This window comes from Nelumbo lutea, chromosome 3 (genome assembly GCF_056320005.1).
Source record: "Nelumbo lutea isolate HS-2025 chromosome 3, American lotus-T2T, whole genome shotgun sequence".
Taxonomy (NCBI): domain Eukaryota; kingdom Viridiplantae; phylum Streptophyta; class Magnoliopsida; order Proteales; family Nelumbonaceae; genus Nelumbo; species Nelumbo lutea.
In genome coordinates, this window is record NC_142686.1 from 4682001 (window position 1) to 4705209 (window position 23209).

At 38.6% G+C, this 23209-nt stretch overlaps 2 protein-coding genes and 1 long non-coding RNA gene across 5 annotated transcripts; 1 reads left to right on the top strand and 2 right to left on the bottom strand.

The window, feature by feature from the left end:
• The first annotated feature begins 4872 nt into the window (after positions 1 to 4872).
• Positions 4873 to 8520, top strand: LOC148862494 (uncharacterized). Its single transcript, XR_016110739.1, has 3 exons — positions 4873 to 5201; positions 7364 to 7510; positions 8167 to 8520. It is a non-coding gene; the product is annotated as an uncharacterized LOC148862494 (long non-coding RNA).
• On the bottom strand, positions 5456 to 12710 carry LOC148862495 (65-kDa microtubule-associated protein 8-like). 2 transcript variants are annotated; one of them, XR_016110738.1, is made up of 11 exons: positions 12219 to 12598; positions 11907 to 12110; positions 11066 to 11323; positions 10745 to 10960; positions 8161 to 8316; positions 7923 to 8082; positions 7670 to 7821; positions 7356 to 7552; positions 7009 to 7082; positions 6298 to 6372; positions 5456 to 6062 (listed from the first exon to the last, which is right to left on the bottom strand). XR_016110738.1 is itself a non-coding variant. In XM_088981018.1 (11 exons), exons 1-11 carry the CDS (start codon positions 12300 to 12302, stop codon positions 5724 to 5726), a joined length of 1806 nt encoding a protein of 601 aa, XP_088837144.1. In that variant the 5' UTR covers positions 12303 to 12710; the 3' UTR covers positions 5456 to 5723. The 2 variants fall into 2 exon arrangements, 1 of the variants encoding a protein (XP_088837144.1); XM_088981018.1 differs by having other exon boundaries at positions 7465 to 7552; positions 12219 to 12710.
• A 2996-nt stretch (positions 12711 to 15706) lies between these two features.
• On the bottom strand, positions 15707 to 23154 carry LOC148862496 (snurportin-1 protein). 2 transcript variants are annotated; one of them, XM_088979096.1, is made up of 7 exons: positions 22606 to 23154; positions 21936 to 22122; positions 21590 to 21840; positions 21062 to 21176; positions 20012 to 20104; positions 16919 to 17062; positions 15707 to 16207 (listed from the first exon to the last, which is right to left on the bottom strand). In XM_088979096.1, exons 1-7 carry the CDS (start codon positions 22953 to 22955, stop codon positions 16091 to 16093), a joined length of 1257 nt encoding a protein of 418 aa, XP_088835222.1. In that variant the 5' UTR covers positions 22956 to 23154; the 3' UTR covers positions 15707 to 16090. The 2 variants fall into 2 exon arrangements, with proteins under 2 accessions (XP_088835222.1, XP_088835223.1); XM_088979097.1 differs by having other exon boundaries at positions 21936 to 22296; positions 22606 to 23095.
• Between the last annotated feature and the right edge of the window lie 55 nt (positions 23155 to 23209).

Genomic DNA, 23209 nt, shown 5'->3' on the forward strand with positions numbered 1-23209 from the left:
CCGGCTCGCCATCGGCAGCATTGGCCATCTTCTGAGTTATACGCGAAGTGGATATGGCACTTACATCGAGGTCGGGGTACGTATTCCGGATCATCCACCTGCTCAACTTGAACCCCCTCCTATAAGAATCCACCATCAGATCGTCAAAACACGGAGAGGCAATGTAGTCCTCAACTGCCTTCTTCTTGGCGTCTTCAATGCCTTGGGAAAAAATCTGTGTTCTCTCCCTGATGTCCTCCTGAAGATATTCGACTTGATGCTGCAAATCCAACTTCAAGTCCGCCATATGCTTGACAACTACCCCCATGGCTTCGGCGTCACGCTGAGACCTTGCCTGCCTGGCCATCGCGACGCGAGCAGCTTCTTCAGCAGCGTAAGCAGCCGCCTTAGCAGCCCGGGTATTTGCCTCTGCAGCACAGAAAGCTTCTTCAGCAGCGTGAGTGGTAGCCTCAGCAGCTCGCGCCTGTCGCGAGCTCCTCTCCACTTGGGCCGCCAAGGCATGAATTGAAGAATTCACCTACCAAAAGAAACAAGTGAGCAATAACAGCAGAAGCAACAGAATAAAAAAGGAAGACGAAATCTAACTTACCACCATGGCATGTGTTACGGCGCGGCAAGCGACCTGATTCAAGGGAAGATCGGTCCACGCCGCGACCTCCTCAGGGAAAGTAGCGTCCCTACTCTTCTGAAGAGCGTAGTTCGGCGTCAACACGCTCCTAAACTCCCCTTGAGCTCCTGAGCCCGAGGGCCCAGCCCGCGTATGAGCAAACCCGGAGTGAGCAGGAGCACTTGAGTATGTAGGAGCGCCCGTATGAGTGGTCTCAGCGTAAGGCGCCTCGGCAGTTTCGTGCATCGGTGGAGTCACTTCAGGCTCCCTGGGTAGATCCTTCGGCATGGTCTGGAACTTGGGGCTCCTCATCCAGGGGCAGCTCGGTACGAGTTTGCTTGGCGACCCGCTTCCTCCTCTTTATACCTTGGAACAAACGCCCCCCGCAAGTTCTCTCCGCGTCCATCACACCTGCAGAAACGAGTTCGACATCAGAAAAAAAAATGAAAAGAATAGAGCAAGCAAGAAAACCGCATAGCTAGAAACCTACCCGAACTCAGGCCGGCTGCAATAAGCTTGGCCTCCGTTAAGTAGTGGTGGCACTTTAAACCTTGTCGTGCCCATTGCCGGAGGCCCTTCACCGTCTCTTAATCGAGAGTCATGCCTAAATCAGGAGTGGCCTCACCCCATCCGGTCTGAAAGGGCCATCCTTGTGCACTTCACACGCCGAAGTATTCCCGCTTCCATGCCGGGACCTTATTAGGAAGATCGTGCAGAAGCTTAAAACCCTGGCGAGGAGAAAGGTAATATGCCCGTCTCCCCCCAGGAAGAGAACCCGCCTGTCTCTTGAGCATCAAGATAGAGGAGAATATCTCTAAGTCTAAGGGGAAGTTCTGCTTGCAAAAAAGGGAAACTGTCCCCACCATGTTCCGAATAGAGTTCGGATGAAGCTGGCTAATGGTGACACCGAAGCGGTTTATAACTTCGACGAGAAGGGGATGGAAAGGAAGTCACAACCCCGCAGCGAGCTGCTCTCGAAAAATCATGATCTCGTCAGGACCGTGTTCCCAAGGAAAGCTACCCGAAGGAATAAAATATGTGTACCCCCCAGGAAGGTTGTAAGACATAAGTATGGATTGAAGCCCCTCAGGCATCATGGTCGAAGGACCAAACCTGTCTAGCATCCGACCTCGGCGGGAGGTAGACGCCAAACTGCTCGAAGCGACTCGGCCTATTGGTTCATAGTCCTCAAGCTCCACCTCAGGATCACTGAGGCAGTCGGGGGTCACGGCTCGGTTGGTGGAACCTACGTCGGCCCTACTCGAAGAATCGTCTGAACTATCAAAGCTAGACATTGGGGAAAAAGATGGATTCAGGAAAGTACTCATCGGAAAGTTTGAAGAACAAGCCAAAGAACCGTGAAGGCTATATAACCAGCCTTGACGCGAGCTGGAAAAGACTTGGACGCGAGCTGAAGGGTTGGACGCGAGCTCAGTGGACAAACTGCAGAAGTAACAAACCGACTGGGGTCCCCCACTATTTATAGCTACAGTAATCAAGAATCGACCGTGCAGATCGAAGATGATCCGACAGCCCACGTTCTTACTGACCGCACGACCCTTAAGGTCGAGACGTGATTGGCGCACGTCTTTCCAAAAAAAGCGAAACATCAGCGCACGTCTTTTTGAAACCGACGTCACTTCGACATGCGTCTTTCCGAAACTAACGCATCGCACGTCTCCCTGATAGTCGCCCGCACACTTACAGCAGTGGCGCGCCTTTTTGAAATGACCCGCTGTCACGTCCCAGCGGTGCGAATTGGTTTGAAATTTAAAACGCGCGCTGTCATGACCATCGGCATTCTTGAGTGAGCACGTTTCCAGCCTTCTTGGAAACCGAAAGAATCCTAGCAAAAGCAACTCGCGCAGTGAAGATTCGAAGGCCGGGACAAATCCACCTGCTACATCGCGAAACTCCCCGCATCATGGCAAGACCCCCGGCGCAAGGAGTGGGGGGCAATTGATGAAGGAAGATTTGGCCCGACCTCTCTATTACGTGACATGTGGCAGAAACAATAGCTCGGCAAAAGGGGCCAAGCCTAGGCGGGAACAAGGGGACACCAGCGGACTGAACTCCCTACGGGGGGCCCAAACTCACCCTTTGTAACAGCTCGGGATACACCTCGCTGAACTGGCCAACTTTGTAATAGCTCGGGATAGACTTCGTCGAACTGACCCACTTTGTAACAACTCGGGATACACTTCGCCGAACTGACCCACTTTGTAACAGTTCGGGATACACCTCGCCGAACTGACCTGCCCTATAGATACCTTCGAGATCAAGACCTCGCCTTGCTCAGCACTTCGCATCACCTTTTGGGCACCAAAACCAAACAAGTCGTACCATGCCTGACACTAAGGAAGTCCGTGCCCGAGGGCGCCGCGCCTGACTGACTTGGGATCTGACGTTTGGCGGCAACACTCTAAACGACCACCTGCCACCGCCACTGACACCGCCATCTCCAGTTAGAAAGACAGTTAGGCAGTGATGGTTTTGTCTCAGCAGAAAGGATGACAGTCGAATTGACAAGCACAAGGGTAATCATACCCGACCTGACAAGGGCCTCGGGGCGAGTGCACGAAGTGATTATAAGAGCCTCCTGCCCCCCGACAAACGAGGTATGCAAACTTTGCGCTATCTGGTATTACTTTGCTTTTGAAGGATTCTAACTTGAGCTTCGGAGCCTCTATACCGGGTTCCCCCCGGAGCTTCCCCATCTCCTCCGTTTCAGGTTCCCTGCTACCCCGTTCAGAAGCAAGGCTGCGGACAGTTAAGACCGGCCGGATCGCGCTCCATTAAAACCCTTTCAAATATGAAAATGCAAAACCTCCTTGACCCTACCCTCATTGCATTTGAGGGTGGGGCAGATCGGGTTGATGGATTGGATCTAGAGTGGACATCTAATTTCTTATTATTTTTTAAATATAACTAATAAATAAGTAAAACAACATAAATAACATCAAAATTTCTGATAATTTGATTAAAACATGTAAAAAATATATAAACTATCAGTTATTCTTTGTATCAAATTCAAAATATTATTAAAGCCAACATCTAATACATAATTTCATGTGATTTCCAATAATGAGTAAGGGAAGGTCAGGTTTTGTATGATACCGTATCACCCTTATAGATTATAATATATAAAAAATTATTAACCCCAAAATCCATTTTTCAAATAAAAAACCACTACGTCAAGGCGGGTAAAGCAGATACCATCCGGCAGTGTAGAAATTGCCATACTTTTAAGACACCTTTATTGACCGTGCTATACAAAATGGACTAGCGTCACGCTATTTGAATAGGAGACAACATTTGGCAGGCCGAAGTCGTTGATTTATTGCTGATTTCGAATCACCTATCAACAAAATACGTTCCAACCCATTATCAATACAATCTCACACCGCACATCTCATATATGGCGGATCCCAGTCATACAAGGGGTTAGATCAAGTTGGTAGAGGGTTGGAGCATATTTTGTTGGCATATCTCAACTCGTCATCGCTAGCTTAACATAGCTTTCCTTACGATGGAGGCTCCTATTAATGCGACTGAATCTATTGCCCCATAAGCTGCTCCCACATCTCTGCCGTGACATTACAGTTGCTGCGCATTGGGAATATCTCCCTGGAGATGTTTTCGGAACCGTTGTTGTTGTGTAATAATTATAGTGTAAATTGCTGAAACCTCTTGTTGAAACTTCCTTTGAAGTTTAATAATTGTAATCACTTCTAAATTTTTTGACATAATTGCAAGTAAACCCCTTTTGGTAGAGTCTTCCAAAAAGAGGGATGGAAATGTTCAATATATCCATACAGTTACTTCTAACCAAAATGTTTGTTTTCCAATTTTTTTTTTCATATATAAATGATTACCCCAAAGCTTCCAATATTTTACTCAAAAAGGAAAAAAAATACTTCCATTGTATTTTCTAAATTTGATTTATTTTTTAAATTTACCTTTCATATCAATTACTCAAACTCAAAGTAAAGCTGCAACTTTAAGTTCTCTTCTTTTTGTTCTTCATAAATTATATATTTCAATAAAAGCTAGCCTCAATATTATTGTGTAAATATTTTAAACGTTTTCATGCCGTTTTTAGAAGATTCTACCACATGGGGTCTATTTGCAAATGTATCAGAATGTTTAGGGAAGCTGATTGCAATGACTAAACTTTAGGGAAGGTTTCAGCCATGGTTATAGACTTAGGGAGGTTTCAGAAATTTATCCATAATTATAATCCAAATTAAGAAAGTGGTCAGACCGTCAGAACTTACGTACAACATCAGCAATCCACTCACTCCCCTCAACCTGTACATTCTTCCTTCACCCAAATCTGTGCGTCTGTCATGAATCGCACTGAAAACCTTCAAAACTCTCGATAAAATCAAAATCAAGTCAGCAAAACGCTCAGCAATATGTATTCTTCCGATGCCATCGCTATGCATTCGGGAGCCTTGGAGCAATCCAACATCATTACTATGTTTGCCAATAGAGAACTCACCCTGCGAATGTGTCCTACTTGTGGCAACGGATTTTTCACCGAAGCCGGACGTCTGGACCATTAGAACTAACCAAAATCATTAAAACCAAGGTAAATTACTGGATTTTAAAATTTTAATTGCTTCATTTCTTCCTGGCTTACTAGAAAACCCAGTTTGAGCTTGATTGATCCTATCCTCTTGTTTTATCATTGACTTCGATGATGTTTATTCCTGGCTCATCTCTCTGATTAATGATTATTAGAACACTCCGCTTTTCCAACTCCCATAGTTTCCCACAGAGGTCCTCTTTAATTTGATGAAATGTCAATCAAAAGAGTTTAGGTTGTGCACTGCTGTAGTCTAATTAAGCATGTACAACAGTTAGAAATCATCCATTTCAGCAATCTTTACTTGTTACATAAATCACGAATCCCTCGAGGTTCAACAGTAAGTTATAAATAATTGTACGGGCATCTTTTTTTGTTTTTTTTCAAACCAACACTGACACAAAACAAGCTGAACTCATTCTTTCCACATGGCGAGCGAGCTTCTCTTCTAGGGTTCTAGCTTTCCCAATCATACACGAAAGCAAAATTTATCAATTTGCTGTTTTGATCTTAGAACTTACAGAGTTAAGGAGATGATGGACCAGAATATGTTGCTGATACCACTGAAGCTGTGTCTTCTGTAAAAAGATGTGAAACACGTCGTTGTTTACCTAACATCCTTGGTCCCTGTGCCTTCTTACTTCGTTTTATGATGGATATTCCTTGACTTGGAGTGTTGATGCAGCTTGATCCTAGCTGCTGAATTCCCATGGAAAGCCTCCTGTTCATGGGACTGGCACTGCCAAAACCTCCAAAACCTCCATTTGAGTTGCTGTTTGAAACACGTTGACTGCTTGTGCCAGGCCTAGTTACGAATAAATTCTCTTGTTCAATTACCACCTGGGTCTGCGCCCTCTTCATTTCCTGTAAAAGAAGCCCTCTCATTAAAAAACAAGCAATGATAGCAAAGAAGTCTAATGTGCATTTTGTTACGTGACGAGATGGTAATTGGTAATGGCTTTTTTAAAAGATACAATAAAGAGAATTTATTTCTAATTTGGGAATAAAATAGACCAAGAGAACAAATGGAGACCGATTATGCTTATTCAAATCAAATCTTGAAGCTGCAATGTCTCTTATGAGTAGTAAGCTTACTCACCCTTTGTCTTTGTTTCTCCTCTTCTTTTTCCTGCCTTATCAAATTGTACTCTTCCAACATTGCCAAGAGAGGTACCTATAGAAAAAAGGAAGATTTTTTGTACAAAGAGTGAACTCTGGATGGTCTTCTTATTGATAGACTAACAAATCTAGTTAAACCCTATATAGTTGGGATAAGGCAAAGTTCTGAGGAACCAAAAAAAACAGCTTTGCGATGCTCATCAAATGCCATTGTTTTCGGTAGCATGCACCTTCTATTATTCCATATTAACACATTATAAACCTACACTGACTGTGTAACAGAAATCAGGTCCTAGAGTTTCTAAATGGCCATTTGGTAACAGCTGAAATGGCTGAACTGAATGACTTATTGCTTTGTATTGGTGAATAAGTTGTTAAGGTGGTTGTGACTGGATTAAAATATTTAATCCACTAAAAGACAAAGCAATAAGTCATTCAGTTCAGACACTTAAGCCATTATCAAATGCTCCTAGGTGGTTAGGTCCTAACTATTTGGGGTCTTGGGAGGGTTGGACTGGACAAACTTAACCTCCAGTATGTTAGCAAAAAATGGCCTCTCCCAGATTCAAAATCCTCACATTTAATCAGCTCAAAATGTTACCATCCTACTAAGCACTGAGCCTTTTTTTGTTTTGTTTTGTTTTTTTTTTTTTCCAGAAGCTGGGTAAAAAAAAAGAGTAGAATGTCTCACCTCATCATACAAGAACACTTTCTTCCTTTCCTCTTCCCAGGCCTTAGTCCTTTCTATCAGTGAATCCACTAAAGCTGCATTCATACCATATAGATGTCAATGCATAATTGCATATATGATCAGTCATCACCATCACAAACTTGTTTCATTGTAACCAATATAGGTATGGTTTTTCTAATAGAAAACTAGATGGACTTGACTTCAAACTTGGCACAAGAGCGGAAGCTTTTAATTTCTTTACAAGTAACTTGTTAGAAACTTGGGCTGCTTATTTATTATTTGTTCGTTCAATACTTAGAAATGATTTTCAACAATTTTTTTATTGCTAATCCATTAACTTGCTTAACTGAAACAGAAGATGCCTGAGCCTGATATGTTCAAATGGACTTATCCAGTCCTTAGGGATTTCCTGATGAATCTGAGTTTTTTGAGCATTAGCCAGCTCCTTTTTCTCACCAGGGATTTTGCTGACTGTTATTCTGGCACGTTCTGCACGCTTCAGGTTCTTATGAGCACCTCTACTCACTGAGTACCGATTCTCATCCTGAAATCATGTGTGTTATAAATGAATTACACAAGCAGTTATGGATAAAGCTAAAATAGTGTAGAATTTTCATTTATAAAAAAAATAGTGTAGAATTTTGGTTCTGGAGAAACTAACCCTGCTGTATTCTTCCAACCAACGCTCCTCATCACATGATAATATCCATTTCTCCACTTTTTCCATTATGGCCTTCCTACTAAAGGCCTCTTCTTTTGCCCTCAATATCTGTTCGTCCATGCTAATGAGGAGATCGGCATGATCAATCTCCCCTTTAGTTATATTGTAAGTCCATGTAGCACTAGTTCAAAATAAATAGAATACCCAAAAGGAAAATGATATGCAACTCGAAGTCCAAAGCACTTGATCTCACCAGAGTTTATAAGGCTCATTATATTATCCATCTCTGATTGCGAAAGTATCTCCATGTGTGATCTCTTGCATATCTCTTCAAGTTCATTCTGTTTCTTAAGGAAAAGCTCTTTCATTTTGATTGCCTTTAGCTGATCCAGTCTTTCAACTTCAGCCTCAGCCTAGAAAATTGACATACCTTGTCAAACCTTGTTTTAGTTATTTATACCTTGAGAACTGTTAATGGGTGATCTATTGACCTGCAGAATGATATCAACGGCAAGACTTCCCGTATTGGAAACTTCATCGGCAGAAAAGGGCATAAGATTAATCACATGGGAAAATAGTCTGCGGTCTTCATAGGGTGTATCCATAAGACTCCACAGGTTTGTCAATGCCTTCCCAAGTTTGTGAAGCTGCATAGATTGTAAAGATGGGTAAAATGCTCCTAGAAAACAGCAAATGTTATGGGTAATATATGAGGAAGATAATTTTAATTGTGCCTTCAGTATAGTATGTTTCTACTGTTTGATAGTAGTGCAGCAAGTATCATCTAATGGATTTGGTCTTCACTTACACCTCTAATGAATTATTTTTTGTCTCTGACTTTGATGTTTCAACCTCAACTCTTAAATACCATTCTTAAAGAGAACATTTGTAGGGACATTTGATCTTTTGGCATGGTTAGAAAGTTGCCTTTTTTAGATAAATTATGGTTTGATGTACTAGGTAATTATTGCTGAGCCAATCTAGCTTGTGGACGGTCATTGTCTTTTGTACTCCGAAGGAACATTTTTTTGATCAAGAATGAAGTTTTCTCTGCAGACAAAATGCTCTCATTAACCACTAGATCTCCTGGAAAGTTGAAGCAAACTTAAAATTGAGTAGATAATCTGGAGTTGCTGAACGACTTGAAAATTTTTAAGCTTGTAGAACAATAGGCTGCTTTCCATACCCCAGCTTGAGGCATAATATCATATTTAAATTGGTTGGCCATATAAGTTGCATCTTAACTCTATCCGAAAGGACTAAAACTTATAAGGAAAAAAAAGGAAAACATGAGATATTTCTTGCTTTGATCGTGGACTTGGTATTCTATGTCAAAACAGATCTAAATGCCTTGATTTGAATATACTAGTCTGTTCAATTACCATTGCAGAAGCTAAACACCGTGCTTCTTTGACGTAATTCGTTATGCCCAGTTTACTTTTGAGATTGGGTTCACATGTTATGTTGGGATTTGCAATAATTGCGCTTTTAAATTGAAGTATTGTAGGTGTAAAAATTTATTGTAGCTTTTCCTAATTTAGTTAGTCTATTAAAAATTTCCTCTTTTAAGTGGGTTGAATCTTATTAGAAAATAATTAGGAATTACAGATTTTAGTCATATTAGGAGCCTACATTTTCCACTCCAAGGAAACCAATATGTGGCATGCACAGAACCCCATTGTATCTATCAATAGGGGTTACATATTCTCTTTGACATTTCTATTCCGCTACTTTTCCCTTCATCCTAAACCATAATTTGCCACAATTTTCAAATTTCCCAACCCACCTTGCATCAGTTTATTTCCTGATTTCTAGCTGTTGACTGTAGACTAAATCTTTATTTCCAGTACTTGATCCTTGATCTAAGCTTCTGGATGTTTTGGTATTTCTGAACACCACATATTTTTTTTTTCCTCTCAAACCCCCAAATTCTGTAGCTTCCTCTAATCATGCAATCACCTAATGCATACCACATTTTTTGGTGTGTATCCATTGTTTAACATTAATTTCCTCTTTGTCATTCCTCTCGGTTTGTCCCCTACATAAGATTCCTGAATTTGAATTATCTTGACATTTTAAAAACAAAATGAAAGGAAGTTAGCCCTAAAATGTGAAGATTTTAGGGTCAAGGAAGTTGGTTTTCCTACAACCTCCCCCAACCATTTTCCTATTGTTAAAATTCTGTATATCTTCTTGTTGCTTAAAACCTTGATTCTTATACCTGGAAACCATTTTTGAAGTTGCCTAATAGGGGTGGGTTTGAACTGAGCCGAGCCGAATATCTAGCTATTTGAGCTCCGCCTGGCACAAAAACATGAGGCTTGAGTTTGGGCCCAAGCTGGAGCTCGAGCTTTATTCGAACTAGAAACATGAGCTTGAATTCAACCCGATTAGAAAGCTCATATGTTTGACTTTGGCTCGGATCGAGCTTGATGGTGAGAAACTTCATATACAAAATAAAAAAGTATACATGTAAAAGTTGTACGCATTAAAAGTTAAAAACAATTCATACAAAAGATTTTATATATAAAATTCATACATATAAAAATGATTTATTATTACATATAACATATTAAAGATATTATATATAATATAAGCTTTATTAGGCTCATGAACTTCTGATCTTCATTGGGCTTGAACTTGGTTCAAAGCTCGGTTTAGACCGAGCCGAATCAAGCTTTTTACGAGTCAAGCTCAAATAGCTCGTGAAAACCTCGGTTCATGTCACCTCTATGCCTAAGTACCATTATTATATGCCATTCTGTTGGGTCTAATTATCCAGATATGAGAAAAGGCATGGATGCTGAAAATTGATATGTCTTACCCATTTTAAGCAGTTGGCAACATAAAACTGAGGAATATACCTGTTAAGTTTTTAATTAATTAATCTATTACTATTTTATGCATCACAGATGAACAAAGATTGAATTATAGGCTTATGCATCCAGTGCCCTTTTCTTTTACTTTTATCATTGAACAAGATAACAACAGTCAATATAAATTCACACTAAATCTCAAGCTCCAGATCCTACTATTAGATAAGTTTGAACAGGGAGAAATACTAGTAAGAGTTACCTTCTCAAGCCTCTTTTGCTTTTCTTCTTCAAGAGCCTTTACAGTACTGTTGAGCCTAACCAAAATGGTATCACTTATGTTTTTTGACTTCTGCCCACATGTGTCATCCAAGCTTGGATGGACCTTTGTGATGATCTCGGAGGAATCCATGCCCAAAGTCGCAGAAAGGTTGTGGATGGCACTTGTATAAGCTTCTACTTTTAGTAGCCTATCACTCTGAAATCCAGGAAAAAAAAAGACAAGAAAGGACAAAACACACTTGTTACATTCTTGCATACCAGTCACTACATGGAAACCGTCCAAGGATTGCAATTTGTGTACCTTCTCCTTGTGGAGTTGTTGTAGCTCCACCTGGTACTCCTCAAGTTTCTTCAGAGAAAGGTCACTCTCATTCACAATGACATCGGACAGTGAAACATTGAGCTCTGAGTTACCTGCTATTTCTGCAGATATTTTCTGGATTTGCATCTGGACATCTTGGAACTGTTTCACTCTCTCTTCCTTCTTTAGCTGCATCTCCCTCAGGGCTGGGGTGATTGAATCCAACTGCTCTTTCAGTGTTCCCCCTGTTTTATCTGGCTGTTGTACAGAGAATATTCAGAAGTTAGAGCCCATGTTACCATGTACATATATGCATGGTTACTACTTCAGACTGGGAAAACGATCTGCAATGTTTCCTCTATATTAGTGCTCCAGGTGGTAAAAGAGTCTCCACAAAAAACCTTCCAATCGGATGATCATATTCAATCAATCGTTAAACTTTTTCTGAACATGGAGTTCCTAGTGACAAGTGAAGCCCATTAAGATTTAAATGGCAGATCACAACATACTTTGGTCATGTATGCAGAAGAGCCAGTAGGATCCTGACTCTGGGTCTCTGGGACCTGCCCCTCATCGAGACATGAATCTTACTCTAAATGAGTCTTTTTTTTTTTCTCTCTTCTGCATTATTGGCAAATTTATGTTTATCTATGAGTACTGCAATGCAATTCCACCTTGACAAAAAGAGGAAAAAAAATGGGAATGATCAGAATTTACTTAATTGTTTACACTTTACAGAGATACACCATCTAGCATAAACTGACCCCAACTCTACAAAGCCTTAACCCCACTATTTGAGATCGGCTTTATGTGTACTAAAAGGTGAGATGAATTAGCCTACCCGTCCAGGGTGAGATCGTTCTCCAAGGGACAGAAGAAGATGCGTGAATTCAGCCTCCGAATCTGCCAATGCTTGATGCAAACGTGCTCTAGACATATTTGCACTGTCGACTTTTCTCCTATAAATTTCCAGACACTCCTGTTCAAGTTCCATGAGGACCTTCTCTCTTTCAAACTCATCTTGTCCGACCTCATCCCAGATTAACTATTCCAAGTTAAGCAGTGCAGTAAAAGAAGTGGAGATCAATAACAGAGTACGTATAACTCATTTAAGAAAGAATATTCAAATAAATTAAACGAAGAGTCAATCTACCTGTAGTTCCTGGAGCAGATAGCCACACGAAGTCTCCAGGGACACAGAGCTTCGCAATTTTTCTGGCATGTGAAATGATCCCATTTGACAAGATTAAGCAATGATTTCTGAAACAGCTGCAGTCTGCTACCCTGGTTCTTCAAATCTTGGGGTCAGAGAGAAACTCCGATTTCTCAGAGTCAGAGAGTGAGACACTTGATAAGAAAAAAGGGTAGAGAGAAAACGTGGAGTAATTAAGCAGAAGAGACGGGCCATAAATGGTGGGAGCTTTGGATCTGAGTTTTCCCTTAAAAGACAAGACTGGCAAAAGGTAGGTGATGCTGAAGCTTTGGGTTCAAGGATCAGCCCTTCCATCTATCATTCTATCTCCAGGGGTCCTCGTTTCCCTCTCTAAATGTTTTGAATTTAAAAAAAGTAATGAAAGTTAACCACGTCTCTTTTTTTTTTTTTTTTTTTATCTTTGCTAAAGCTAGATATTAAGCTAAGGTTTCATCAAATGTTCATTGATGATGATACTTATTAAGTGATACTTTTTAGCTGCAGGGACGTGATTCCGAAGCAACGTAAAAGAAAGATTGATAGTTGAATCTTGAATGCATACACAAACACAATACGAGTCTCTGTTCAATACTGTTCCATGAACAAGTAACACTTAACAGATATGGGGTTCACAGTCTGGTTTGATTCGGTTTAGAGGATATCTCAAATCAAATAATTAAACTATAGTTAGAAATTCTCAGACTAAACCAAACCAGTACGATTTGGGCCATTCTATTGAAGTAGAATTTTGAAAGTTTCAGTTTGTGGTTTGGTTTGATTTCTAAATTCAGAAAACCGATTCAAAATCGTAAACCGGAATTTAAAATTATCCCAGACTAAACCGTTTCAAGGTCAAAATCAGACCAAACCATCAATTTTAGTTTGGTTTGATCGCTTTAACGGTGTGGACCATGATGAATACCCCCTGGTAACAACCCATTTAATCTTCTCCAAGGAAGTAGATATCCCACGATTGATATAAGTACTCACCTTCCGTATCCAGCTCATACGAATGCTGAACCTCTCACCTAACAAATGATGGCTGCTCACTGGTGGGCCATAACCAAGAAATTGCGCTACTGGATCATCTCAGCCTGGAGGTTGGATGACATCTAATATGTAAAGTACGCAATGGTTACCCAGTTGAACTGAACAAAGAGATTATTCTTCTTTCTTGCTTTTCTCTTATGTCTTCGTTTTTAAATTAATTTTATTTTGAGTTGAGACTTCACCATGTATGGGTCTCCGTTGTCTCAATATTCAATATAACATCCCACCTGATTCACCTTTAGAATATCACATTTTGTTTGAAGTAAGCAATTGCATTCATGTGTAGATTTCTTTTTCACATGTTCTTGTTGGTTTACATGACACCTTCAATGTCCAAATCAAGGATAAACAAATAAAGAAATAGAAAGAGACAAGATAAAACATTAAAGCAAAGTTGGAAGAATATGCTTAGAGTGTCAAGGCCCAAAGATAAGGCAAAAGGTAGAGGGTCAACCAAGTGGCCTCTCATTGTTTCATAATCCATACATGTAATAATAGAAATAAAGCCCATTAGAAAAAAAAAAAACAAAAAAAAAAGCTCTAATAAGAAAAAAGGGAAAGAAGATTGGCATGTGCCCTTGCCGAGTGTCATGGAATCTTGGACTAATGCCATAGGCGAATCTATGCATATTATGTATATGTTAATATGGGCAATTGCCCCCCATTGAGATTTGAAAATTTTAATTATTTTACAATTGCCCCCCACTCAAATAAAATAGTAGGGGTCAATTTATTCTTTTTTTGGTAATGATTAAGGGGTTAAATGAGTTAATGACACCCATGTCCTATGACCTACTTAAAAATCAGAAACTGAAGTAACTCTTATATCCTCATATTTCCAATATGACACTTGACAAGCATTACGCCATTACCTTTGAAAGCTAAAGAGGTCATTTGAGTCATTTATTCTTTTTTACAAGTTATTAACATTTGGGCTTTAGAGTTTCAAGGCATGTAGGCATCGATTTTGATACTATCTAAGCTATTTGTTATGAAGCTATTTACAAATTACAAGTTCCTTTATGTCATTACCCAAAAAAATGAAAGATATTAATCATAATTTTCCATTAAAAATTTCATTTGTTTTTGGAAAATAAACTTTTTATGTGGTCGGATATTTACATTCTTTATTTTATTATTGTATTTTTTTGGTTCTGTGTTTCCCAAATGAAATAATTTACTTTTATAAATTACAGTTCTTATTTAATAATTTCATTGATTACCTTTATTATTTTCCCTTTTGGAATTTGCTACAAGTATTTCATATATTTGTACCTGCATTTCATTGCATTTATTTAATATATTATCTATTTTTATGTTTCTAAATACACTATTTTTTATCTTTGCATTGATGAGATATTTAAAATTATTTTTACTTTTATAATTTAATTTTTAATGCTTGTTTCTCTTAGACAACTGATATTGTTAAGGACTTTGTTAATTTTGTAATTTTTTCAATTGTGGGATGTATCTGTTTCTCCTAACATGTTTAAAATGAATATTTTAATCTTTAAAACTTTTATTTAAATTACTCAAGTGATATGTCGATATTACGATAATACTTGCCCCCATAATCAAAGGTCATGGATCCGCCATTGATTTATGCTAAAGCCATTGCAAATGTAAAATTGATTAGTTCAGGTTTAGATCATCCGATTAGACTGCTTTTGAATTGAGAATGAAAGTCCGCCCCATTCCTTGGAAGTTAAAAACTACATCGCCATATCCAAGACTCCCACACTGGAGATCCGATCACCAAGGCAACGAATGACAAAGAGACACCTCTCAAGTTTTAAGAAATCACACAGATTTCTAGTCTAGGCACAATCTATGATGCGTTCACTGCACTGTGCAACAAAAGACGACATTGGTTGAACGTGATGGTAATCAACTAAATATGAATATTCACTGTAGTTGAAATAGAATGTCTTGTTATCTCATTTAAGCCAAAATTACAAATCAACTTAGTTATTTAATGGCATAAAGAAAAATGATGCAGCCTGCCTACATCAGAATAAGAACCATATTACAAATCAACTTAGTCCATGATTTGCATCAGGATCTAGTTGACTGGTTCTGCAGAACCGGTTTACTCTGAATTTCTGCACTTGCACTGTGTTACAAGCAAGGTTTGAAAAATCGATATGTATTGGGTTGTATCGGGGGCTTCTCGATATGCCCCTACATGGGGTGCTTTGGGGTTTAACCCGGTTCAGGGGGTAGACAGGCCTTAAACCGACCACAAAAACCTTGCATATGGGCAAGGCTTACTACTTGGCAATATCAACAAGTAAACTAATGGAAGGCAGCGGTTCTTTACCTGGTTCACATTTTGGTTTGTTGTGCAGAATGGCAGTTTGCAGTTAACAAAGGCTTCACCAAAACTGGAAGACGTTCAATGACAGTTTCCTCTGAGAATGATCATATATAATTCAATAGTTGATTTAACAATGCAAAATGTATACATGGATGTGCTTTCATCATAGCATACACTTTTAGCAAAAATGGTCATTCTTGAAGCATATTCCAGGCAAAAGATGCCTATGAAGACCTAGCATGACACAACAATCTTCCTTTCACAAAAGAAGGGTATGAGACGTTTTCTTGCCACATGGATCATTGGCCAATGTGTTGTGTGCAAGATGGGAATTTTGACTGTTGGCAGCCAAATGCTAGTCATGTTATAGACATTTCTCTAGGATACTCAATAGCCAATCAAGTACCTGTTACCGGCAATTTTGTATGCTGGGTGCTAGGAAACTCCAATTATATCACAATCATTATCAATCAACCATTTCAACATCCAAATTTTCATTTCCTAGGTCAGAAAAAGAACTGACTGATTCAATAAGGTCACCAAATCTAAGAGGAGAATGTCGAACAGCATACTGGAATAGGACCTGCAAGTATACCAAATAGTTAATTAACCAAGGAGGAGAAAATAAATCTTTCTAGCTTTTAAACAAGGTCAATATTCTATGCTTGCAAACTCTATTTTTACTATTCTCTGCTATTATAATGTGAAAATCTACTAAAGCTTCACTCCAAGGTCACACCCATATAAATAGACTTCAAGGAGTGCCAAAAACTGCCATTTTTGTTGTTCCTTGTCCATCCAACCATACTGGGAACTGTCTGAGATAGTTTTGGTCATTTATACAGAGACTGATAACACCAGTGAGGTCCTACTTGAAGCAAGTTGATAAAAGGGAAGAGAAGTGCAGAAAGGATACTAGTTAGTGGCAAGAAAAGATCAGTAAACTTACAGCACAACAAGTTAAGTGTCTTTAAGATGGACTGAAATGGAAGAACAGGATTCATGCAAATTGGGAAGCCTATATGGAACATACTTTAGGCATATATGCTGCAGTATAGAAGCACTTATGGTTGACAGTTGGCACTGTTTCATGGCACAGAATTTGATACAACAAGATAGTAGAGGACTAGAGGTAAATGCTCAATGATCTCAAGTTGTTTGAGACATAAGTGTATCCAGGCATAATGCATACCACAAGATGGATCCTAGCAACAGCATACAACTACAATTTCACCTTGTATTACTAATTGAGAGCAATTGAAAAGGAACCACTTGAAATCACATAACTACTAACCTTAGAGTAACTATCTGCAAAAGCACGTGCACGGTTGGCCTTGCCAATATAATGTATGTTGGCCATCTCAAGCTTTCCATCTACAAATCTCATGCCTTCATCACTAACCGCAAAACGTACAAGACTTCCCGGTCGCAATCCTGACTGAAATTTTAAATTGGAGAATCTTCAAGTTCTAAATATTAAGTAGGAATACTGGACAACCAAACAAATCTGAGAAGAAAAGAATTTATTTAATCATTTAAAATGTATTGAACATTCTCTGTATGTTGGAGGGATGTGACTATTTGACTCCATACAGCTAAATTATGAATACTAGTCAACCCATTCAATCAGGTCACTTCAGACAGCAGACCACTTAAGATGGGTCACTTCATACCTCACACCATGGTATCAAATAATATGTTGTAACTTTCATATTTCATACTTCCGTTTTCATAGATATAGAAACACAAAATGCTACATATGTATACACAAGAATTATTATTATTTTTTATTTTTAATTAACAATTACAGAAAAAGTGAACCATTTTAATAAACAATTCTGTCATCATTTGTAAATCAGGAATATAATGGGAGACTCATTGGTTCATGAAACAATTATTAGGCATTATGATTAATGCATTGATTATGTTTATATATATATATATATATATATTTTTTTTTTTTAAATCAAATTTTAGTAGTAACTTCTACTAAGGGTGGAATTTATCAAAAAAAAAAAAAAAAACTTCTACCAAGGATGGAGATAGTGACTTTAAACTGCATTGTAAGTCCACATAAGGTTGACCGGCTAAGTAAACACAGTGCACTATTTGCATTTGCATGCCTTTTTAGTTTCCTTTTATCTTTTCCAACCAGATTGATGTAAATATCAGTTGGTATGTAACTTTGACATTTAAAATCATGGAGATGTACCACTATGTATGGTTCTTCATTTTCTCATTATGAAGAGCTGGAATGCAAATAATTTCCAAGTTTTCATGTTTACTTTATCAATTGCTCAAATGTTAGTGCATGCTTCCTATTGTTGCCTAATGATTAATAAGTTTCTGAAATTTATTTAAAATTTCCTACTGTTGTTTTGGTGACATGATGCGTTTTGCATTCTGTTGAGGCCAAGATATACATTATATAGCATCTAAAACCTTAACTTGTGCTGATCTAAATTCTAAAACCATAGTGGTTTTCCTCTTATTTTCTGCATTCAAGTTCAAATTTGTAACTTCACACCTTCCAGTCATTTAAAATTGTTTTTTGGTCTTCTTATTGCAGGCAATGACTGAATTAGATTTTGAGTTTTATATTAAGCCCCTCAATTGGTGAATGAAGTGATTCTAGTGAATTTTCTCAGTCTTTCACTCTTTCTCTCTCTTTCTTACCATTACCACTATATTATTGCTTTTGGATGCAAACTGGTGCTTCCAAAGTGTATCAATATACATGTTTTGGACTGATTATTCATCAGAGAATGTAACTTTCTGACATAATTTCAGATTTTCCTTCAGTTAGAGAAACCTTCTAGGAAAAAGTTCTTTTAAAAACTATTGAAAACTTTAATAGTATACTTTCTAGATGAAATCACACCATATAATTATTAATACTCCTCAATCCCTTCAAGTCAACTGACCAAAATCCAAACATTTGCTTAGTTGTAGTACTTTTACCCTTCTTTTTTTTTTCTAGAAAATTTACATTTTAGTAGTGATTTCCACTTAATTTCTTTAATTTCAACTTCAACCACGTTAATCCACTCAAGTCAAATCATAGGCAGCAGCCACACCTATTGTAACCAATGTTTTAAAACACGGAGGCGTGACACGAGGCGTTCCGCTACCTAGAGGCGTGAGGCGTAATTCAGAACGCAAGAGGCATAAGCCTCCCGAACACAAGGAGGCATAAGCCTTCTTAAGAGGAGGGGAGTTAGGAGGAGGATGAAGAGGAAGGGGGGATCTCATTTTTTCTTTATTTTTAATAAAAATCTTTTATATTAAGAAGAATAAAGATGCATAATAGTAGTTCAAAGGGGGGGGTCTTGTCGAAGTGAAGGCGAGCGAGCGAAGCGAGTTCAAAGCCCCCCAGCCGAAGGGGCAAGGGGAAAACCATTTTCTTTCCCCTTATTTTTTCTTCCCTTCCCTTTTCTTTTCTTTCCTTTTCTCTTTTTTTCTTCTCTTTTCTTTCCTTTTCTTTCCCTTTCCTTTCTTTTCCTTTCCTTTCCTTTTTTCCTTTTTTCTTTTTTTTTTCAAGTATTTTCATATCAGGTGTGCATGAGGCACAAGAGGCGTATGCCTCTAGCACGCATCATGAAAAAAGCGCAAGAGGCATACACCTCTTGCACCTGAGGCGTACGCCTCAGAGGTATCAGCGCCTCGCCTGGAGGCGCGCCTCCCACGCCTTAACACTGATTGTAACTTATACCAATCAAAACCCTAACCTTTGAAGCCCTTCATGAAGATTTGGTTGCTATCAGTCCTACAGAACAAATTCTCTTTTTAATCATAAATTGCAGAACTGTTAGTTTTCTTGTTGTTATCAAATTAACCATATAATCATAAAGCCTCTGAAATCCCTTCAAGTCATTTGATCAAAATTCCCAATATTTCCTTAGTTCTAGCACTTTTATGGTTTTACCCTTTTATTTTTTAATTAAAATTTCTCCTTATTTCGAATCTCAACCATACTAATCTGCTCAAGTCCATTTATACACATAAGCCACACCTATCTTAACCTATTGTATTAGGTTTTGCTTGCTTTACCAGGTCTATATCAAATTCTTTTTTTCAATCATAAATTGTATAACTGTTTATTTTCTGGTTAATGTCAAACTAAAAATTGGGCAGCTCTATTCCTCGAAGAGGTTTTACCTATTGTATAACATGAACTTTGTGGAAACAGCAGGTTGCAGGTTGCAAAGGCTCAAGCTAAAAGCACATGGAAACTTTTTATTCAATTCTTTATTGGAAATTATCGATACATTGTTCATCTAGCTTAACATTCATAGTTTAAAAGAGAGGTATCAGGTTGCAAAACTGAACCTGATACCCAGATTGGAAAACAACTAAGAATTCATTCCAAAAGATAGAAAGAAAGTACCTTCTGCACAAAATCTCCATCCAAGCACCCAAAGACAACAGGAGGATCATCTGATGTAGTTAATCTACCATCCTCTTGCAGATCAAGGACAACCTATAATCATGCAAACTCAAAGCTAACTCATTGCACAAATGGTTAACAACCCAAAGACATGCTTGGTCAACAAGAATAGGACAAATAGAACTTATCCCAGCAAGGGGGGTTAAGGAAATGAAATATAAAATCAATTTCATGAGAAAATTTTAAGTTCTCTCTCTCTCTCTCTCTCTCTCTACAATATCCAATGAAGATCTGATGCTATGGAGAGCCTACAGCTAAGTAGTGTTTCCAGGTAAGATCCCCTTTTTCTTTTTCTTGCAGCAGGCTGTTCTTTCTTTTTCTTCGTTTTCTTCCTCACTACCTTGTTTGTTGCATAATCACTAATCTCTCTTTATTTATAATATGTAGCAGAAACCACCATTTCTCATGGGCTTTAATATAACAATACAACAAAAAGGGTCTTTTTTTGTAAACTTTCTAGTCTTTTTTCTAAAAGATTCTGCTTTTATTTTTAGGATATTAGTTGAGTGGCTTGTGCATTTACATTTATGAGAGAAGTAAGTGAATAAAATATCAGGATGGTTACCAATACTGACATGAATCCCAAGGCAATATCAGCATTATATAAGTATATAACAAAAATGTCAGTAGTTTGTTAAAAATATTAGAGGGGAAAATAACATTTTGTTTATGTTGGCTGACATAAATTGCTCCCCAAGCATTACAACTTGAGTCACTTGTAAGTCAGTTTGAAATGAATGCGGTCCTTAACATAATTCATAATGGATTACTGGTGTTATATAACAATATTCCATATAAAGACTGAAAATAGTGTCTAAATAGGCGCTTAGTGAATTGTGATGCAGGACACAACAAAAATTCCATAAAGGATGCATGGAATCAACATGTCAGTTCTGCATGGAAACATTTAACACATTTTCCATATCTTTATATGAGTTGCATAATTCCATTGAAATTACAAGGTCAATGAGTAATGCAACAAAGGGATACCTGTTGCTGGGTTGGAACTTGTCCATTACTGTCTGTATCAAGGACATATTGACTACAGTTTTCATCCTTCCAGACTAATGCCAGTGGTGTGTTTCCAGTCTGGTAATGAGCATGCCTAGAAAAACAAGCAATGCAAACAACATTAAGAAGATATATAAATCATTAAAAAGAAAAACCAATTAACTTGATACTCAGTGAGCTACCGTGTGAGGAAGAGAACAGTTTCCATAAGCCAAAAAACCCATACTGGTTGGACTGTGTCAACATAACCATGTACAGCAATATGGCTTAAGTTAAAAGAGACCAAGCATTGTAGCAGGGAAGCCAGGCAATTATGAAATAACAGATTAATAATGGCTACTTAGTGCATCCATAAAGTTTCTTATTCAAGGTAAAAGTTAAACCTCTAAAAGAAGTTATATGATGGCATATTGACACAAATTGGAGGGCATACACTTATGCAACTATATGGATTGAAAATCTTTCAAATGCACTACAAATCCAGGAAAGAGGGGAGAAGGGTCTTACTTGTTGTAGAACAAAAGCCCATCTTTCACATACGGCACAACGCCTGTGTATGCTGTGTGTAAACCGATTTGGTTACACTCATAGATGGGAACCAAACTAAATCTGTACTTATGATATAAGGAAGGAGGGTCACAAGCTCCTGTCTCTGCAAGCTTGGAGTTCAACCAAAAGAATCTGAACTCAGCACTACAGTCATAAAGTGAGTATCCTTGCCAGCAAACCATGTCAATCACGTAGTAAGTCTGATCTGGCTGCAAGTGACCATTGCCAATAATAAAATTAACTGGCCTATAGACAAACATAGATGCAAAACCTTCTATCTAAAAGAGATGGCAAAAGGTCTCACCTCATGAAAAATGCAATCGAGGATACAAAATGAATGAGCAGGACCAGAGATGTATCTTGTCCTGGCTCCATTCGGCAAAGCAGATGGGAAATGATGCAAGATGGAGCCATTCCGAAGCCTACTGACCGTTGTTCCATTGGAAGAAACAATAAAGCATCGTTTCCCAGAAGGTCTTGCAAAAACATACCTAGCAAAGCACAACTCATTAACAAGTTGCTTTCGGGTAAGAGTTAATTTAAACATATTAAATACAGCTCAATATTATCTCATCATATAACCTTATTGTAAATGCCACAAATTGGCTATTTTCTTCTCCTAGTAACTTCAAACAATTTATTAACAACAAGGAAGCCTTCAAAGCCTGTAAATTCAAAGTTCAGCAGCTATTAACTTTTAGTTAGTACTTCCTTCAACAAAAAGTAACTTCAATTCTTGCCCTATTACCCAATTCTAAATTCTAACAATTTCGTAAGAATACTCGAACTCCCTATTATTAAAGAGAGAAGTAAAAAATTTCCAACACGAACATCAAAATATCTAGTCCAACTATCTAAATAATCCACTCAACACTGATTCAAATACTTAAGTATGACACCATTGATAAATCGAAGCCCATAAAACAGGAGGAAAGTCAAAGAGGATAAAACAAAATGAAAGAGGAGAATCAAACCAATCGGTATTTAATCGAGGGGGGACGTCGATCATCCACTCAGGGAGCATGAGCTGTCGCGCGAACCATTTACGAGCTTCGGAGCCTTTAAGTTTCGAGGCCTGAAGAACGTCGAGATCCTTCGAGAGAGTTTCCTGCTCGGATTCCACCGTTTCGGATTCAGGTCCCAATTCGGCTTCTGGTTCAGTATTCTGGTTTTGAAGGGAAAGGACAGACGATGCTAAGTGGCGGGCCTGGTGCTGAGAGTCCCGCCGATTCTGTGCCTGACGAAGCAGCGCAAGTTCTCGGCGTTTCTGCTGATCTGAGATGGCCGGGCGTTTGAACGGACGGCGGAGATCGCGGGGCGGCATCCTGGTGTTTTAATGCACCCACTGTTTACCCTCGCTTCAGACGCGCCCTTCTTTTCTGTAGTAAACCCTAGCTGATGGCTTGAATTTTGAAAATCAAAATGACACACATCACACAATCTTTCGGTTTTCCACTCCACTCCAGTCTCCGCAGGGCGCAAAAGTTCTATTTGAATCGAGTGTCAGTTGGGACTTGGAGGACGAGGAATAAGGGGAAGAAGACGGAGTATAAAAGTAGAGCCATATTTACAATAATG

What these genes read in the sequence shown, in the direction of transcription:
- LOC148862496 (XM_088979096.1), bottom strand. Translation starts at nt 22,955, where the DNA reads ATGCCGCCCCGCGATCTCCGCCGTCCGTTCAAACGCCCGGCCATCTCA. An exon ending in CCTCGATTAAATACCGATTG is followed by an intron (nt 22,123 to 22,605) that starts GTTTGATTCTCC and finishes GTGCTTTGCTAG; the next exon opens with GTATGTTTTTGCAAGACCTT. An exon ending in ATGGAGATTTTGTGCAGAAG is followed by an intron (nt 17,063 to 20,011) that starts GTACTTTCTTTC and finishes TTAAAATTTCAG; the next exon opens with TCAGGATTGCGACCGGGAAG.
- LOC148862495 (XM_088981018.1), bottom strand. Translation starts at nt 12,302, where the DNA reads ATGGGATCATTTCACATGCCAGAAAAATTGCGAAGCTCTGTGTCCCTG. An exon ending in AACAACTCCACAAGGAGAAG is followed by an intron (nt 10,961 to 11,065) that starts GTACACAAATTG and finishes CCTGGATTTCAG; the next exon opens with AGTGATAGGCTACTAAAAGT. An exon ending in AACAGTCAGCAAAATCCCTG is followed by an intron (nt 7,083 to 7,464) that starts GTGAGAAAAAGG and finishes GTATGAATGCAG; the next exon opens with CTTTAGTGGATTCACTGATA.